The sequence below is a fragment of the Monomorium pharaonis genome, chromosome 11, assembly GCF_013373865.1.
Source record: "Monomorium pharaonis isolate MP-MQ-018 chromosome 11, ASM1337386v2, whole genome shotgun sequence".
In the NCBI taxonomy this organism is placed as follows: domain Eukaryota; kingdom Metazoa; phylum Arthropoda; class Insecta; order Hymenoptera; family Formicidae; genus Monomorium; species Monomorium pharaonis.
Window position 1 is genome coordinate 4,330,274 of NC_050477.1, and position 20,394 is coordinate 4,350,667.

General features: G+C 40.9%; 1 protein-coding gene across 2 annotated transcripts; it reads right to left on the reverse strand.

The window, feature by feature from the left end:
* Positions 1–1,643: 1,643 nt before the first annotated feature.
* LOC105836693 (high mobility group protein DSP1) lies at positions 1,644–15,572 on the reverse strand. Of its 2 annotated transcripts, XM_028189829.2 has the most exons (6): positions 13,191–15,571; positions 7,807–7,854; positions 6,241–6,459; positions 5,431–5,594; positions 4,883–5,057; positions 1,644–4,667 (listed from the first exon to the last, which is right to left on the reverse strand). In XM_028189829.2, exons 1-6 carry the CDS (start codon positions 13,890–13,892, stop codon positions 4,542–4,544), a joined length of 1,434 nt encoding a protein of 477 aa, XP_028045630.2. In that variant the 5' UTR covers positions 13,893–15,571; the 3' UTR covers positions 1,644–4,541. The 2 variants fall into 2 exon arrangements, with proteins under 2 accessions (XP_028045630.2, XP_012536359.3); XM_012680905.3 differs by lacking the exon at positions 7,807–7,854 and having other exon boundaries at positions 13,191–15,572.
* Between the last annotated feature and the right edge of the window lie 4,822 nt (positions 15,573–20,394).

Here is a 20,394-nt window from a genome sequence, read left to right on the forward strand (position 1 = left end):
CATAATTTCACAAATTAAATTGACAAGCGATTTAATATTTTTAATGCTAACAAGCATGAATAAGACTCCCCCTCCTAAAAATTGTAATTAATTTATTACAAAAAATAATATTTCAATCAAAATTCGAACTTGGAGAGAGATCTGTCAGCATTCCGTTTTCTCTATTCGACTACAGAAACCTAATTAAATAAAATATAAATTGACAATTTCTTTCCTCTTGTTTCTTGAATTTCCGGCGTCAACTTGGGAGAGAATCGAACATGTTTTTTAACATACCCTTGATTTCGGCAAAATATAGCGAACATTTCATTATTAACGTGACAGGACCACCGCACAAGCTCTTCCATAACGCGTTACGTTACATTAAGTACTCCATATGAACCCAAGTTTGTACTTAAAATTTAACTTAAATCAACGCACAAAGAAATCCTTAACGTAAGAACTTAAGAACTTACGTTAAGTTTCTTTGTGCATTGATTTAAGTTTAATTTTAAGTACGGACTTACGTTGTGGAGTACGTAACGTAACGCGTTACGAAAAAGTTTGTGCGGTGGCTCACATTTCCTTGATGAACGTATGCTTAATTACGCGATTTCGAAAAATCGGGATCGTCGGCGCCAGGAGGAAGAAGAGCCGTCGTCGAGAGAGAGAGATGTATTTTTTGAAAAGTTTATTTATCCCTAAGAGATATACAAAACAAACATTTCTTCTCGTGTAACTATCATAATTCCCCTAGCAGTATAACACAGGAAATTCATGTCATGATCCTTTTTTTCTTCGAAATGTTCCGCTTTTTCCATCCTTTTTCTTCTTTTGTCCGTTTTCTTGTTTTCCACCTATACTCGTTCAACTTGTTCTCTCCATCGAATGAATACCGTGTGTCTCGCACAATATCAGTATCGATTACAATCCGCTCACTTTTTCCCCCCCTTTATAACCAGCTATACGTTAAAATTATGCACATCTGCAAATCAGTATTAAAATATTACAATTTGATATTTTACAGTCGTTTGTTATCATCCGCGTCCTCTAACTCCCTCTAAAAAACAGGTTCCTTTTTCGCAAGTTCCACTCTTCTTAATCAATCTGTAAAATTCGTATATCTTTTTCTTCCCTTTTTTACGTCGAAACTGCGAGACCATGTGCTCTGGGGTGGAGAGGGAAAGGGAACGGGTGGCCGGGGAGAGACAAAGAGAGACTTTAAACTTTAAACGTTCCTTTCAGAAAGGCGACGACAAATTTTCTGATCCGCTGCGAGCCATGTGTATATATATATATATATATATATATATATATATATATATATATATATATAAATAAGGGTGCGAAGTGTGTCAGTCCAGATCATAAGCTCTCTACAAATTTTTAGATATATACACGAGCGTAAATGTACATATAAACATATAATACTATATTTTTCATACGTTTACATGTATACTCATCTCGCGATCTCGTTCAACGACGAAGAGAAGAAGAAACTAGTGAGATCCTATTTCCATTTTTTCCCTTTCCTGTCTTTCCATCGTTTTTCTTTCGTTCTTTTTATTTCGGTTTTGGTACTCCTCTCTCAGTCCCCTCTCTAATTCCGAATGCGATTATAGAATCAATCACTGTACACACTATAGGATCTAGGAATGTTAATATTACAAGAAACCACAATAATTTATTATAATACAGCCTGCTGTACACCAGATGACTCGAGGCAGTACAAGACAGAGAAAAACGCCTTTTCTTCGCTGGGAGCTTATCTTCTATTAATCAGATTACTCCCGGGAATATTGATTTAACGAAGGAAACGGCGATTATTATTATATCATTCACGTGAGTCTCGAGACGAGAGATTTGAACGTATTACCCTTTACTACTTTTTTTTTTTATTTCTTCCAGTGAGTTAAAAACGAATGTGAGAGGGAGAATGGCGATGGCAAGGGGCAGGGACCACTTCAGTCGGGCTAAGAAAGAAAAAACAGAGAGAGAAAGAGAGAAAAAATCGAACAGAGAAGAAAATACAAAATGTCATCTCTCACAATGTAATTAAGACTACGATCGCATGAGAGTTGCATATTTCGCCAATTTTCTAGCTGTGCCAAGACAAAAGTTTGATGTTCACTGTGTGATTTATTATTTTAATTATTCCTACGCGACCGTAGTCTTAAAGAAAAAACGACGAAAATGATTTTGCTCTCTTTCGAAGTCAAACTCAAAGTCAATAAACAAGCGTTTTTTGTCAAGAATCACTATTGAACTGCAATCGATTTGTTGGACAAGAGAGGAATTTGTTTTCGTCAGCTACAGGCTGCCGGCAGCCTCGAAACAGCGCGGATGTCTATAATAAAAAGTGGAATTTTGTTTCCATGCATATAACAATCGTCGTTTTTTTTTTTTATAAACAAGCTTAGCGTGGCGATAACGCTGCTGCATAAGACGCTAGAATATCATGCTACTAATTTTGATTTAATATTAGGTCCCTGCACATGAAATGTCGGTTTTATGTACATGAACGAATTCTTAATTTCCGAGATAGGATATCAGACTAAAAAACTCGATTCGATGTTCCTAATAATTCTTGATAAAAATTTATGAAACGTGACGTTCACAAAATCGGTGATCAAAAGTATGTAGGAAACTTAAAGATAATATAAAAAAATTATACATATTTCCAGCTTTTTATATTCCGGACGTTAAATTTTGCATACAATTATTCACTTTTTTCACATGATTCAATCTAAATGTGTGTATATAATCTATATAATAAAACATTTCTAAGTTATCCTTATAATTAATGCTTATTGTATCAAGAAAAGTCACTCGTAGCCAATGTAAAAATTATATAATTATAATAAAATAGTGATATAATTAATATAATATTGTATAAGTAACGGTAATATTAACAATTATAATATTATTGTTCAATTGAAATGTATTTAAAATAAAAAAAATAATGTGCTCTCTAAATTTCTTAATTTTCTCATATATTACTTGGAATAGAAAAGCAAATCGTCGTACTGCAACATATTCTTGTGTAAAAGAATTAACATGAGGTATATAAATATGATTTGATTATTAAAAGATTTACTTGTTCAAAAAGGTGACATCTCATATGCAACGATCTAATAGAGAAGCTGTGAACTTCATACACATGCACTCTCTTTCTCTCTCGCACACAGTTTCTCTCGATTCGATTCATCGCATCGGAGCGATCGGCTATAATGTGTAATTTAAGGCTCAATCACGTGGTGGATCGTGGTTTGTAACACCGCCGTGTAATGTTGAAAAGAAGTATATTGTATGCTTAAAAAAGACATAGAGAGTCGCCGGAGAATTCAAATCTGCGTTAACGTTACACGTATACTTAATTCTAAACGTACTTACAGCTACTACAAGAGACGTGTGTGTGTTTGTGTGTACCACGATAAAATCAATTATATATTCGCAAATATGCGTAAAGCGGCCCCATGCCCCATCACGCGCGCTCAACATGATCAATTCGCTAAAAATATACGAAAGAAGAAATGAAGCTCTCTGTACAAGGATATACAACAATTATCTGTATGTGTTTTATGTTTTGTGTGTGTGTGTGTGTGTGTGTGTGTGTGTGTTGTTAATGCCATAACGACGCTCTGGCACCAAGTGAACAGAACTTGAACTGAATTGAACTGAACTAAAAAAAGATTCTCAAAAATATATAGTATATTAATTTTGCAACGACGCGACACATGACGAACTTCTTTCGAGAACGAGAATCTAAGAGAGCAATCCTCTCTCGTATCAATAACAAAGCCTATAGAAGATATATTTCCGAAAAAATACAAGATGTATAATTGAAAAAATGTGATTCGATATTTTTTCTAATATTTTAAAAATAATCTATAAACTCGACGATCTTTGCGATCAGAAATAAATCCGAAAAAATATGATAAAATAATTGCAACAATCTTCGATCCCCGCGCTACAGAGCCGTCATTAGTCGCGACGTTTCGTCATTAGTAAACTAAGCTACATATAATATAGCGTCGACGGAGCAAAAAGTCAACAATGATTGAGCCCCTGCGCCTTCCATCCGGAGAGAAAAAGTATGGGCACTTGCCGTCTTATCTCTTCCGCTTTTATTTTTTTTTTACTCATGATTCTGATTTCTTTTTTTTTTCCTTATCCTTCGCTATCCTACTAGCCGCTTTACATCATCGTTACTATCAATATGTTAAAGTACAAATGTTCACTCACACAATAATCCTCTCTCGCTCACACTCACGCATCACGCATACATACCAGTTTTTTCTTTTAAAATAATTACCATAATTAGCGCGGATTACTTTATCATTATCGTAAATAATCGGGGAAAGAATTAGGAGCTTGGTTGGTGGGGATTGTTGAAGAGCTTGGTTGATTGGTAGGTTGCTTGGTGGTTAGTTGCTTCGTTCTCCTAGTGATGGTGGTGTAAGTACGCTCACGCTAAGGTCAATGGTACGTACAGTAGGTGAGGTATGCTTTCAGGATGAAGGACACGGGGTGATAGATGAAGAAATTTCGACGTGCATCCGCTATTCGTCGTCATCCTTCCACTCCTCTTCGCTGTCGCTTTTTATTACATTAGTTTGGTTCGCCTGCGCTCCTCCCACCATTGGGGCGCCGTCATTTTGCATTTTCTTTTTGTACGCGGTCATTTCCTGCGAAAAAAATATTCCATATTGATTTTAAAAACATTTTGACATTTATCTCATAAATCTACTATCAAATTATGAAATGTGAAAATGTTATGCAAAAAAAGATTAATATATTCCGACATGTAGTACAAGAAAATTCATGACATTTAGCTTTCGACGTTGCAGTAGGAGTCTAAATGGTTAAAACCGTAAAGTTGTGCTAAATTTAGATGCGTTACCCTTTCGTATCGAGCCTTGTCCTTCTCTGCCATAGCCTCGTATTTGGATTTGGTTTCGGCATCTGCGTCCGACCATTTCTTGCCTAATTCCTTAGCTATATCACCTACGCCATATTCAGGATTCAGCATTTTGACCTTGCTGCGCTCATCATTGCAGAACCAGAAGAAAGCAGACCTAATAAAATTATGAAAATTATCTGTGTTATCGAACATTTACAATATGCTAATGTGCTAGTCTTTTTATAGAAATTAAAAAAAATTCTAATAATATATAATTTTCGGAAAGAATCTAAATTCGAATTTAAAAAATTTTGTTTTTTAAGAAATTCCTATAAATTTAATCTTTAGATAAATAATTTCAACTTTACTTGAAAAAATTTCAGGAAACCCACATTTCATAAATATCTCTAGAATGCAAGTAAAGTTTAAGCTAAATGTTTTTTTTACGTTCGAATTCTCAGTTTTTTCTAGCTGCACATTTAAATATTAATCGGCAAAATTTTTTTTTGAGATCGAGATACATTATGTACAATAATGCGAGGACTTACAGCGATCTCTTGGGAGCATTATGATCCTTGATGTGTTTGCGTTTCTTGCCCCTGCCTTTATTTTCTCCCTTAGGCGGCGTATAGTTCTGCATCTCCGTGTCATATCTCTTCTTATCTTTCTCTGCCATTTCATGGAAACGCTTCTTCTCGATGTCCGACATAGTCTACGACACATACAGTATTCCATTCATGTAGCATTTTTATACGGTGGTTGGTTCCGCAGATCGCGAACCACGTGCGATAAAATGCTCAATTATTGAGAAAATAAGGGTTTTCTGATCGGCTTGGTGCACAGTCGCGTGCACGCAGGATAATGAATACTTTGAAGACTAACGACATAACGACGCGAAAAAATTTTCGCATGTATCAGCTCAGTTTTCCTTATCGATAATTTTGCTATCGCTAAACGAGATGAAAATTGACGGTTTAACAAGGCGGGACGCGTGTCAGTCTGTAAACGACGTATGCTTAAATATCGTACTTGCACGTGGCAAGTTTATTGAGCGCACATATTTATTCAGAGGCCAAGATCAAAGTAGCTCTCGCGAATTCACAAGGCTTTCGATAGAAACGTTACGCATCCCGTTCTCTCGCACCTCAGGCTGTGAAATCGATAGAAGTCCAACGGAGTATGCTTTCTGTGTTAGTACTTAGATTGGGACAAGGACTCTTGGTTTTGAGGATTCTGTCTTCTTCTTTCTAGCGTTGACAAAAGGACCTATCTATCTCGAATTTATTTATATCACGTGGAACGAAAACAGTGTAAAAATTACTTATATGTTTCTCTATTAGAATCTAAAGGAATCTCACCTTCCACCTCATTGCACACTTTTTGGAGAATTCCCGGAAGACAATCTTTTCCTCGGGATGCTTCTTTTTATGCTCCTGACGACATGTCTGGACAAAGAACGCGTACGCTGTCATCCGTCCTCTTGGCTTCGTATCTTTTCCTCTCGGCATATTGTCCCGCTGTAGACTCTGAGCGTTATTTTGTTGAAGATTATTTTGCGGTATCTGCTGTATCGGGTGCTGAAATCCAAGCAAACGGTCTACAATGTAAAATGCTGCCGCGGCAAATAGCAAAAGACTTGTTTAACATTTTCAAACAGCAAGTCTCAACAATAGCAATAACTTCTACTGTTATATCAAAGGAGATCACTGAGAAGTCGGAAATGCTTCTCTATTTTAATATGAAAACAAAAAAATCTCTAAATTCTCAAAATTGAAGAATTCACTTTTACATTGAAAGAAGCTGAAATACTAAAATAGAAAGTTTCTACTTTCGCATCAAGAGAAATTTAAATTTAAAAATAGAAAATAATCTATTTTTACATTAGAAGAAAAATTTAGATTGTAAAAAGAGATTTTCTATTTTTAAATCGAGAACTTTAAATTCAGAAAAATTCTCGTATATTTATATGTTAATACGCGGAATAAGATGTACCGTGTCGTCGTATTATGAAAAATTTGCGTAATAGATAAAATAATTTTCCCGTTTTTCGAGCTACCGCAAAAAAAATTGAAGACTTTTTTTACTGTGATGCGAAAGATTAGTCACTTAGACTTTGTTGCGAATTTACCAAGTTATCCACGCGATAACTGAGACGTGTCGTTACGCACTTTACGTAATATGACTTGCGTGTTAAATTAATGAACGGCTGCGGCCCGCGATCTCACATTGACAATGAGACACACGTAACAATGCTCGCCGTACAAATGCGCGTTTTTGATTTTGTCAAGTAACAATGGTCATTACATTGTACGTATGTGCAATATTATACGGCATATTGCCATTATATACATAATTATTACGTTATTACACATAATGCCTATATAATAATAATAATAATAATAATAGTATTGCGAACATAGATTGACATTATATTATTATAATTATATGATCAGATTGTATGTATTTATTACATTCCAACCGTAAATTCCACAAGTTTATCGTTGCGGAGAGTCACGGTTAAACTTTACAAGTTTATGTAGATTTTAACAAGACACGTATATACAGATGCACATCGCGTAGATAAAATAGAAAATGAAAATTGAATTCGTCTCCAAATGTTGTCGTTGATGACGCAATTAATAAATCGAAAGTAGGCAAGCAGCGTGTCGTGATAGATGTATGAACAAAATGTATATTTTTCTTTTTTTTTTAAACATGATTTTCTGTACTTGTACTGGTGAGCACGCACCAGTCTGTATATTTATGCCATATACACGTCAATAGACCCGGCAGCAGGGTGTACTCTTGCTCTGGGTTCTTTGAAACTGCGTAAGACGTGATATAGCACAATTATACTTGTGCTATACGTACAATATATCGACCGTTATTACTCCAGATTGCGGATAATAATAGTTACCACGTACCTGCAGAAATAATCGGAAATCTAGTTGACCTACGTGCGGATGTGAGATCTGCCGGCAAAATAACTACTATGTAGAATCGATATTGTTATTGAGTCGCTCCATAAGTGATGCGGGTTTATTTCGCACGTGTACGTAATTTTTTGGGGCGGACGTAGCGATGGCCGCCGCCACTTTTACAGATCTCTGTGCCTTCCGGAAACACCTAAACCCGCATTATTTATGGGGCGGTTCAATACATCGTATTACATAAAATATGTCTGACTTAATTAATTAATTACGTTTGACTTTTGTTAATTAATTAATTATCTAATTCGGGCGGTGAGAGTTCTTAGGAGCTATTTTACCTACGTACGCATCGGAATGTCTGAGAGCAGTGAACGAAAGAGCAAAAATGACTTTCAAAGATACAACCCGCGGTAGAACGATCGCGTTACTTTTATCCCCTCCCTCCCTTCCTCCCTCCTCTCGCTTTCCTTCTCGCGCCCGCTGTGATATGGCAAGGGATTAAAAATGTATGCCTCTTGGGCCGCAGGCGTTGCATTACGGCGTATGGTATTTCCTATAGTCTCGCAATGGTGGAAATAAAAGTAACATCAAGTACGAAACGGAAGTTTCGATGTTTCCGACGAATATTCTACAAACGCGACAATTAAAAAAACAAAAATAAAAAAGTTTCGAGCTTGCAACCGCGATTGCGGTCTCGCTTGTTCGGCAGATTGTTCTTTCGTACCCGAAAACTTTATCATCGTGAACGATCTGCGCACAATTTTTTATAAATCTGCGAAAAATAATAGTGCACAAATTGGAAAGTGTTACGTTTCTTTGATCATAAAATTAACGAGTTTGTATACTGCATTATAATGTTGAGAATATTTTAGAATCCTTTAAGTAGAATAATGGAAACGTTCAAAAAAGCAGTTTTCCGTTATTTTCCAATTTGAGAAAAATATTTCAATATTCTATTTGTGTCAATTTACTTTATATATTACAGCGTAAAAAAATTTATCCTTGTATTAACTATTATTTTTATAAATATTTCGGAAGAGATTAAAGTAATCTAACAGAAGATTCTATTATAAATGCATGACGACTGAGATGAAATGTTAGCACGTGTGTTTGTTCTGTCATTTTAAAGCTTTCAAGATCGTGAAAAATTATGACTATTGTGCCCATTTGAGAAAAATACTCGTCGCGACTCGATCGAGTCACTTTATACAAAGTATTCTCTTGAGAGATCTGTCCGTAAGTGACTCTCGGATATAAGGAGAGTAAAAGAGTAAAAGTGCAAGTAAGAAAGTAATTCTGCGGTATACTTTTCAGTACTATATCCATTTGTACGATACTTGAGAGTGATTCTCGACAACATCTCTCTCAAATAGACACGAGCCATTACCCCCTTTTCTAGAGAGTTACTGATGAACGTGCGCTAAGCTCTGGGACACGTGTACTCCGTATCGAGAATCATTACTGCGTGCCTGTTAATTAAAGCGTAAATTGTGCCGACGCTCGTATTGTTTAAGTTTCGGTGCCACACAATTGTGGACAAGGATAAATTTTAATTGTTTAACAAAAAAAAATTACATCGCGCATGTAAGAAATTGAATCCAATCAATGAGAAAAATGTTATCGGTGTAACGTATATTTATATGAAGTCGAACAACCTATTTCTTAAAAAACCCTACGTTTAACATAGATGTTAAATCACGAACGTGAAATTCTTTCTTATTCTTTTAATTTATTGACAATTATATGTAAATATTAAATATCTTAACTCTACCTGTAGGCCAGATAGGCTTGAAACAAGTTGTTTCGTTCATTAATGCGACATAATTTTCTGGTGAAAAATCAAAATCCGGTTTTAATTGAGACATATTTATGATCTTCTACTTAAAAAATCTTTTTTATAGATTTTGTAGAACTTTTAGCAAAGAATCTATAGTTTCCGACTAAAATATCGTGCAAAAATGCAACTTGCGTCGTTCCCATCAAACATTATCATTTCGAAAGTGCGTGATCGGTCTGATAATTCATTACGAACTTTCATATGTAGTCTAACATGTATTCTGGACGGGATTCCGCTTTCGTCGCACTATTACAAACTACGATTAGCCGTTTGCGGTGAGAAAACTTGATTTCAATATCACTGTCAATATCAATGGTCAAGATCGAGAGATTGCAAAGAGGAAGATGACAAGCTCGAATTCGTGGGAAAAGATCGATACTAGACTGTTGCTTTTGATATGCGTGCAAAAGCTTAGAAAAGCGCGAATCCAATTTTTTTAGAAGAGAAAACCAATTTTAAATTGCGTGACAATGTAATTTCACCAAAAAGTTAATATAATACAATAGAAATTTTACGAAAAGTAAAAAAAGTTTTGACCAAACGCCATTATCATTTAAATGGCGAAACTATTCTCCTCATATTACAGAAAGCAATCTCTTTCTGTTCCATAACACTTGCTATATATACTTTCCCATGTAAATATATGCATGTATATCTTTCCGATATTCTCGAAATCTAAATTTCAAATCTGAGCGGTCTCAATCGATGTAAATTAAATAATCCTAAAACAAAAAAGAGCGTGGTGTATCTGTTGTGAGCTCAATTAAGGTGTATTTTCGTTTCCTTATACTTGATACAATTTTTAGATTCGTTCCGCTCAGCTGCAGTATCTGCGTTCTCCAACAACCTCCCCCCCCCCCTCTCTCTCTCTCTCTCTCGCCACACACGACGCCCGACGAATGCGTGCTTATTTTGCTTGGAGAGTAAAAAAAGGGACAGGGCAGTTAAAAAGAACAGATCTCTTGACACTTGGCGCCAAATGAAAATCACGAAACGAGAAAAAACGGGATGATATCAACCGGCAAGCGCGGACGGACTCGCTGAACGCGAACGCACTTATGAAGAAGGCCGCACGAAACCCGGAATCAATAGCGGACGGCGGATGTACGTACGTACGGATGGACGGACGGACGAACGAACGGACGGACGCGACGGGGTGAGAGTACCGCGCGCGCGAGTCGGGATAGGAACGCAAGAACGAAGCGTATGAAAATCCGAATTTGATCAACTGGGCATTGACACTCGCGACATGACAATTGGGACTCTTTGGCTATGTACACGCGTATATAATTATGTATTCGAATTACGAGATGAAGATCCTCTTTCTCTCGCTATATGTATCGCATAATATGATTTTTCCAGGTGCAACTCGATATCCGATAGAATATCGAAGAGATGAAAGGGTCGAGAATCCTTTTTAGGTTTGCAGGAGATAAGATTCTGCTGTGGGGTCTTAAGGTTTCCGTCTCTCCATCTCTTCCCTCCAAATTCACACACAATCCCGAATGTTGTCGAGCCGAAACAGACAAAAGGACCGACCGATTAGTCGGTCGTTTGCCTTTTCTTAAAAGGCGATAACACGAACAGCTTTGAGAAGCTTTATTGAACCTTCGACACTTTATTTGCATAAAAAAAGTTATTGAATTTGTATCATGAAAAATCAGCTCGACATTATCTAAAGCATTTATAGGATTAAAAAGAACGCGGTTAATCGAAATATTCTATTATGTATAAGAAACCGTACAAAATTTTTTCTTTAATTTGTCTATACACGAAGTTGATTTTCGAACATTTTCTTTTTTTCTGCGAATTTCTCTAATTCCTCCTTTACCATAAAAAAAATTTTAGTTATTCAAATTATCGCTGTCGACGATTGGTGAAAATCGATCAATACTGCGCGAAACAAATTATATACCTCTGTCCAATAATATTCCCCCTTTCTACCGCAGAATTGCTAACGTAAGGGATGATAAGCGAGACTTTGACGGGTATACGCCGTCCTCGCGAGTTACCTTCGTGAACATGCGAGACAATACTAAAGAATACGAAAGATACGTACATGCATCCTTTTATCGCAATTATTGCAATCATGTTCCCACGATCGCCCCGTCGTTGCCTATCAAAACCTATCCCCAAGTACAGCCAAAGGAATCTCCCAATATATTTAACTTTTCCCTTGATACCTGGGGACTTATCGCCGCCGGCGATCTTAATTTCTTAACATATCTTCGCGAGATACAAAGCAACGAGGGTGTACTTATCGTAAAGCCCATTGGTATTTTTTAATTTAAATAAGCAGAATATGAATTTAACTAATATCGAATAAAATACGTAGAAATATATAGAAATAACGAAACAGTTAATCGGCGCGTGAAGCGAGTGTATTTCGTTGGAATTCTCAATGGGAATTCTTATTATCTAGATTTCCGTTGACACTCAAATGACAACCGGCATGTTTGATCTGTACTTTTCAGCAATTGAAAAAAAACGAATCAAACACTAGCGAGATGAAAAAGATGATGAGCAAGAATCAGACAAGGCTCTTCGATACTGACAAAGAGAGATAAACAGGGAGAGAGAGACAGAAAGAAATTACAAATCTACTTCGCTTTATTTAGGGATATGTAAAAAAAACCCTATTAATCTGTGTGTAATAAATGTAAAATCGTATTTAAAATTTTTGGTAAATTTCATTGTGTTTCAAGCAAGGGCGTGCATTTTCTAGACAAATTATTTTATGAATTCAGAATCAAAATTATACAGAATTAAGATAAAAGACCTAGTAAGATCTAAAATTTAAAAAGGAAGCATCATTAAAACGAGCAGATACTACTGCGCGTATTCTTTGTCGTTGGAGGCGGTTTGGAAAAGTTGTCAAAAGTGGCCGCGTGGCCACCTGGTAGAACCGGCTATATCTCTGTCTTCTTTATAGCTATCCGCTCGCTCGCTCGTTCGCTCGCTGAGCGCGCGAAAGTGGCCGAAAGACCGGCGAGCAGAGGGACCGAGAGAGGACGGGGAGGTGAAGAGCGAGGTCGTCGCGCGTTTCGGCCTACGTATCTACTACTATAACATGATACAAAGGCGTCGCATAAACGCCAACCAGTTACCGGACGGCTATTTCCTTAAATTGAGGCTGTTCGACGAAAATTCGATTCGTGTGCGATAGTAGCACGATATCTTGACTTCTCGTACGAATTGTACTTCACGCCCGAGATAATTCTTACATATCCCTCAATTTTTAAGTACAATACGATTCGCGTATCAACTGACAGACAATTATTGTGAGTTTTAGCCCTTCCATTGCCTGTTTACATATCCGCGATCTAAAAAAAACTGATAGCAGAAAAGCATTTGTTATATGTCTAAAAGAAACGCAAAAACGTAAAAAAAGAGAAAGAAAACAGGGAAGACAGCGGCGGCGGCAGCGACGCTTGCCGAGAACGCGGGAAAAGAAACTAATCGCGCACGCGGTTAGGGGATACGGCACTTTTTTCGCTTTCGTCGAAGGTACTCGTACTCGTACTCGTACTTCGCAACATACCGAGGACATAACGGGGGGCGTGGACGTTTGCGTGGTAATTGCGGACGAGAGGTGTTGCTGCTGTTGCTGCTGCTGCTGTTGCTGCTGGTTCTGCAATTGCTGGTGCAGGTTGTTCTGCGCGGCAGCGTCCATGACTCCGCCTGGATACCACCACTGTACGCCGGGCGGCGGTGCGGAAGGTGTGCCGGTGGCGGCGCCGCCGCCACCGGCACCCGCACCACCACCGCCGCCGCCAGCGGCGCCTTGTCCAGGACCCGTCGCACCGGCGAGCCTGTAATCGTATCCACCCCTCATGCACGCGGCGGCGCCGCCGCCGCCGACCGGCGTGGATGTCGACACCGGACTCGACGCCGCGCCGGTGGTGGCCGGGTTCTGGAAGCTGGAGGCCATTTTGTAGGAGAAGAGCTGTTGGTTCGCCGCGGCGGCGGTATTTCGGACGTTTTCCTGATGGTGCTGCGACTGCTGTTGTTGCGCGAGCTGTTGCTGTTGTTGCTGCTGCTGCTGCTGCTGTTGTTGATTCAAGAGATGCTGATGTAGATTTTGTTGCTGCTGTTGTTGTTGCTGCTGCTGTTGTTGCTGCTGTTGATCGGACGAAACGGCGTTCAGGCCCGTGGGCCACCAGGCGGCACCGCCGGTGGCATTCTCTTGGTTACCCGGACTCGCCGTGCCCCAGCCACCGGCCACGCGGTGGTGCTCCGACATATCGCGACGTACACGTACGTACGTCCGTCAGCGTTCTCAGCCTTTTCTCGTTTTACCCGCCGGTGACACAACACCAGCGAGGGAAAAGAAAAATTCACGGAGGAATTGCTCGCGCGCGCGCGCGCACGTACACATGCACGCGCTAACGTTCCCTTTCTCTTTTCCTCTCCCTCTATTTCTGTTCGTCTTTCTGTCGTTCTCTCTTTTCCTCCCTTTCTCTATCTTTCTTTTTCTTTCTTTCTAATACTCACACGCACACGCGCGCGCTCGCACGCTCATAACTCGGTAACATCCGCGTGCACGTACAGTGCACACAGACAGCTAACTCTATATTACTCCTTCTCTCTCCCTCTCTCGCTCACCCTCTTTCTCTCGCTCGCTCTTTCTCTCTCACGCTCGCTCGCTCGCTCGCGCACGTACACGGAATCCGTCTCACATTCGCACACTCGGAAACTCGCTGGTACGAAAGCTTAGATGTCGGATGAGGAGAGGAGAGGAGAGACACGCACCACACGCACGCGTTTCAAACGCGATCTCACTGTCACACAACACTGTCCGCGGGTGACGGCGGTTAAACACCGCTACCGAGAAGAACACTCCGTGATGATCACTATAACGCTCGCGCTTGCCTATGCCCGCTTCCTCGCATCGCGAGAACGACGGCAACGAACGACGGCAGGCGGAACGACGTTTCTCCCCCGTCCTTTTCTTTTCTTTTTTTTCTCCTTCACGCGTAACCAGCGCGTAGAACACGCCGCGGCGCGCGCTTAGCCTCAGTTCCCCGTGAATATACGTACGTACGTTATACTTGGGATGCGGTCTACTCGACGCTACGCTCGACCGTTCGTTAGCTCCGTGAGTAGGTACGGCGGCGGGCAGAGGAGGCGAGCGGGCGGGTGGGTAGGGGAGGGCGCTCTCTCTCTCCCCCTCTAGCTCTTTCTTTTTCCCTCTGCCTCCCCACCATCGACGACGAGGAGCAACGACGTCGAACGCTCACGCTCTCGCTCCGTCTCTCTTTCTCTCACGCCTTCTTTTTCTCTCTCTTCCTCCCTCTCTCTCTGTCTTTTTCTCCGTCTCTTTGTCTCTATCCAGCTTTATCGTTCGTCTCGTTCGCTCTCTCTCTTTCTCTTCCCCCTTATCTCTTCACCGTCCCGCGGCGAAACTCGCTTGTTCGACGGTGGTTCCTTCTTCCAGCGGTGGCGGTGGCGGTGGCGGTGGCGGTGGCGGCGGCGGCGGCGGCGCCGACGCAAGGATACGGGTGTACACACCGCGTCCTTGATACAATGTCGGGGAGCCAGCAGCAGCAGCAACAGCGTTTTCCGATGACGGACGCTCGGCTGCGGCGCTTAAGCGTGACGCGGGGGACGCGTCACGCGCGTCCGCGGCACGCCGGTACTCCGGTTCCGCGCGTTACAAACCACGCCACACGGCTCCGCCGTTCGGCTTGATTTGCTTTGATTCAGTTCGGTTCGTTTCGGTTTGGCGCGGCGCGGTGCGACGCAACGCGACGCGGACCGAGCGACGCCGGCACGCCGCTTGATGATGACGATGGCGATAGAGTAGTAGTGGTATTAGTAGCCAACAGCGGCTCTGCTATAGTAGTGGTAGTAATAGCAATAGCTTTTTCACATTGGAGAAGCATACGCGCGCGCGACTCGCTTCTCTCTCGCCTCTACCGACTCACTACACGCGACGTCGCACACACAGAGGGCGAACCTAGCGAGAGAACAGACCGCCTGGACGCGGCTCTCGTATGATCTCGCTATCTTTGTCTCTCTCTCTGTTCCTCTCTTTCCCCAACTCTATCTTTTTCTCTCTCTCTCCTCTGTCTTCCATGTCGCCCTCCCCACGCCCCTTCGCCGGGTGTCTCGTTCACCCTCTCTGTCCTTTCTCATTTGCCTTCTCCCTCCCTCCCTCCCTCCCTCCTTCTCTCTCTCTCTCGTCAGTTTAGCCTTCCTTCCAGCGGACGCCGGCAAACTCCCGCGACGTTGCCAAGCACGCTTTCACCCGCCCGCTCACAAAGGAGAACCTAAGCGCGCCGGCCAATCGAACGGCGGTATACCGCCGGTGGGGATGGCGGGAGTCTACCGTCGTCGCGCTATAGGCAACGTCGCTTTCTCCTCTTCCGTTCTCTCTCCGTTCGTAGAGAATTCGAGAGAGCCCCGCGCGCGCGTTACTCGCCGTACACAGTCTCTCTGGTAAGATATGGGAGAGACGGGGAGGAGATGAGCGAGGCGCAGAAACGACTCCGCAAACCCTTCTCTACCCTTGAAACTCGAGGTCAACTTTTAGGCAGAGAAAGAGAGGCACGCGGAAAGAAAAAAAGAAAGAGACACATCTATCGCGACGACCGACTGGCTGATTCCTCCTCGTCGTCGTCATCATTGCGTGCTCTTTCTTCTGCGTTACCTCTCTTTTTTTTATCCTTAGTTTCGTTACACTGCTACGCTCGCTGGAATTTGCCCCACATCGGACGAACAACGCTTCCTGCTTTTCGTGCCGCCTGCCGCTTTACACCCTTTTTCCCGCTCGCAATGTGTACTCGCACGAGGACGAGGACGCGGATGCGTATCCGCTATCTTTACCGACCGGCGACGACGATAGGCCGCTCTCTTAGTCGGTCGATACGGAAGAACCTTCGGGAGAAGGATGAAATTTCACGTTCTGCGAATGGAATGTGCCTCGAGGATCAACCACGCGAGGGCCGATTCACGCACCGCGCGCGCGTACGATTCGTTCGAAGTCGGATTTATATACATCATGTAACGGCCTTATTACGCGCCATCTTAAAAAATGTTTTTTTTTTTTAATAATAAGCAAATGAAGTTGAAATAATTTCTGACACGATCACGTTTCAGTTCAGCCATTTTGAGCGTCCACTATATCAATCAAAATGTAATTACTCGAATGCGCAAATTTTCGATGAGAGGAGAAAGGGATATATAAATCGTGTTACAGCTCAAGGACACCGCTGTGAGTTTTATCAATTCGCCGCCGCGTTATTCGTTCGCAAACGCGCAAACTTATTTCTTCCTTTCGTATATAAATCCTTATTATCCCTTTATCAATACATAACCGCAGGAATGTGATGTTCCCACAACGTGTACTCCTTGCATCGCGTTTTTTTTCCTCGCGCAAGCGAAGTCGCGAATCGGATAGAAAAACCTGGACCGATCAGCACGCTCGCGAGGGAATAACCGAAATTTGTCCTAACCACCTCCTCAGAGTGCGCGCACGCCGTTTTTTCTTTTTTTTTCTTTTTCTTCCTTTCTATTTTTCTGTCTCCGATAGCGCGCCAAGAAGATGAAATGAAAATGTATATCGCGGGACCTGTGCGTCGGACCTGTCCTCCCGTCTTTCCCGCTGCCCCCGCGCGTTACCTCCTCCACCCATCCCCTCTCTCCTCGCCCCCCTGGCAACCCTTGCTGTCGTGAGGCGGCGGGTGAGTCGGTACGGGTAACCCAGCGCGAATCGAAGAGAGAGGAGAAGAGAACCGGGTCCGGGTCAATAAGACGCGCGAGTGAGAGAGACGAGGTGATCGAGGGAGACAGAGGCAATGGAGAGGCAGCGGCGTTGTTGAGGTTAGAGGGGGAAGGAATGGGAACAGGAGGAGCGGAGGGGAGAAGTCGGGGTATACGGGCGCGAGAGAGGCAAGAGAACTGGCGGCGCGAGAAAGACAAGGAGAGACAAAGCCATCGCGCATTCCCAGGGCCCAGCATTGGCAACCTAACGAACATACGTACGTATATATGAAAACGTACGAAAATGTTTGAAATTAACATATTTCTGACGGGACGGAACGAGAAAAACAAAAAAATGCAAAATATGCAAAATGGAAGGGGAATGCCAAAGCCGAGAGAACGCAAGACAAGAGAAGCCGGATGAAAAATCCAAATTCCCCGATCATGTTGGTACGGCCCAACCAACGACGGCCCGAACCGGCCCGGCCGATTCCACTACGGATTGTATGTACCTCCGCGCACATATCACGTTGGAGATACTCGAACGTAGTTTCAAAAATACAAAATGTTTAATTCGATATACGAGATATCGAACGATGAATTACATTCAACGGACTCGCGCTGCAAAAATCTGAATAATGCGGATTTCATTCCGTAGAAATGTATTCGACGATAAAGTTTTGCCTCAACGGCCCGTAGACCTATTCTGTAACTCTTAACAACAGTTCGGTATCGTTATATTATCGTTGCGCAGCTTTTTTGTCATATATAATATGTGCGCAACAACAATATAACGATATCGACACTGTCGTTAAGAGTTACAAAATAAGCCTACAGGAGTTGAAACAGGACTGTACCCTATAACTTATAACTTTCTTACGCGAGCCTAAATATCCACCGTTAGGATTTCGAAAGAACCCCGATCTGTTAGGTAAACGAGGGGAAGAACGTCCCAGGTGTGCATCCGATTCCCACGTTTTGGCGTACACCTTGGAATATAGTGCGCGCGCGTTGCTTTTTCGAAATATGTATCGTAATTCTTTATCTAATACAATACATTCGCGAGCGGCCACGCGGGACAGAAACAATGGTGTCACAACGGCGGGAACCCTCCGAGTCGCACCATCTGCCCTTTCCGAGGGCTTCGAATTGCGCCATGTGGCGATACAATTGTCGCGCCCCGCTAGCGTGTCTTTTACCGGACAGTTAAAACAAAAAGAGCCACCATGTATATAAATATAAGTATCGACTGATGTCAAATTTGATTGCCCGCGCATCTCAACACCTTTTAAATTTTTACATTTATTAAAATGTAGGTTTTAAGAAAAATTCAAATTTCTTTCTAAATTAATTCTCTCCTTTGTGTTTAGACATGCTTTAAGACCAATTTTGTGGTTTCCTTAACAATAATACAACTTTATATATTATGTAGCTAAAAAATAAAGACTTCGAGCAATTAAAATCCTATAATAAGAGTTTATGGAAGAGTATAAATATAGGTACAGTTATGTTTAGTTATTCGAATCTGCTATAGAATCACATTATTTGAATCAATATGATGAAAACAACTCTAAAAAAATAAATTTTTATAGAACATTTTATTAGACAAAGTCATTAAATGCTAGAAGATTTTTTAATTTCAATAAAAGAATAAAATGCGCTTTAATCAAGTAGATTCGAATAGAATAACAGGGTTAAACTGTGTACTTGCCTATGCCAATTTTTACGATTAATAATTAAATATATAATATTATAGTAAGTAAAAAGCACCAAAATTTATTTATCAAACGATATCATTTGATTAGTTTCAATTAAGTTCTTCAATAAAAAAAAGTTCTGGATGGCTATTAACATAGGCCTAAGTTTGCTCGCGATTGAGAGCCTCTAATCAGCAATATGAAAAAACAAAATCCGTAATTTTGTTTGACTGTCGGGAAATTCAGCTGTTCCAAGCGAAATTGTAACAATTCCATTAAAATGTCCGATAAAATCGGACCGGATTTCATAAGGAACTTTTTGGACAGAAGTTCTAAAAGAAAGTATAATCACACACGCGTTTATTTGTAGCGCACCGATGATGTAACTCTTAGATAACTCATAACTCTAACTCGTAATTCTTAGCGTGCACAACGGAAAGCCGATTATCCGAAACGAACACAAAGGTGTGGAGATCGAGGGACGTGTGGGGAGAAGTGCGATTTGTTCCGACCGAACGCTTTTGCGGATAATCGATCGAAGAGATGTTTTGCATCGAGTAAAGAAAAAAAAATGTTTGCGGCTGTGTGTTTTCCTTTGGACGTGGATGTAGTCAGTGTGTAAGTATATAGACGAGTTTAAGCTTCGTTAAAGCTCCACGAGTGCTTGCGAGGCTTGAAACACCGTAGGGCGCAACGTTATGATACACGATGCTCGTTTATACATAGGGTGTCCCGAGTAATTCAAGATTCCTATTGGAAACCGGAAGAAAAACGCGTGCAGCGCGAGTCACAAATCAAGATAAAAAAAACACTTAATTCTTCCTTTGAATACTGCCCAAATAATTAGAACATTTATAGAAACTGTAACAGATTACGAATCGATTGTTCCAATTTATTGTAAAACTTTACCCGACAGGTATTTATTGTCTTTATTTAGAATGAAAGATAGATATGTTTACCTGATAAGTAAGTTTACCAAGAAATTGAAATAATCGGTCTAAATCAAAGCTAATACAAATGCAGATGCAAACATACAATTATATAACTCGCGAACTTCCATTTTTTGTTTTTCAGATTAAGTTTCTTGATAACAGAATAAAGGATTGGTAACTCGCTAGGTCGCTAACGTTAAATACGTTGGATATCAATATCAATTTAACATCATATGGCTATTTTTCAGTTTCAACAGAGTATTATTTTGTAGGAATATTGGCATGTGATTTGAGATCAAACAGTTTATAATGTTCATACGTCATAAATTAATATAAGATCATCTGTCCAACGATCAAAAATGTTAAATTAAATATTTCCTCTTTCCTTATTAATGATAAAATATTTCTAGTA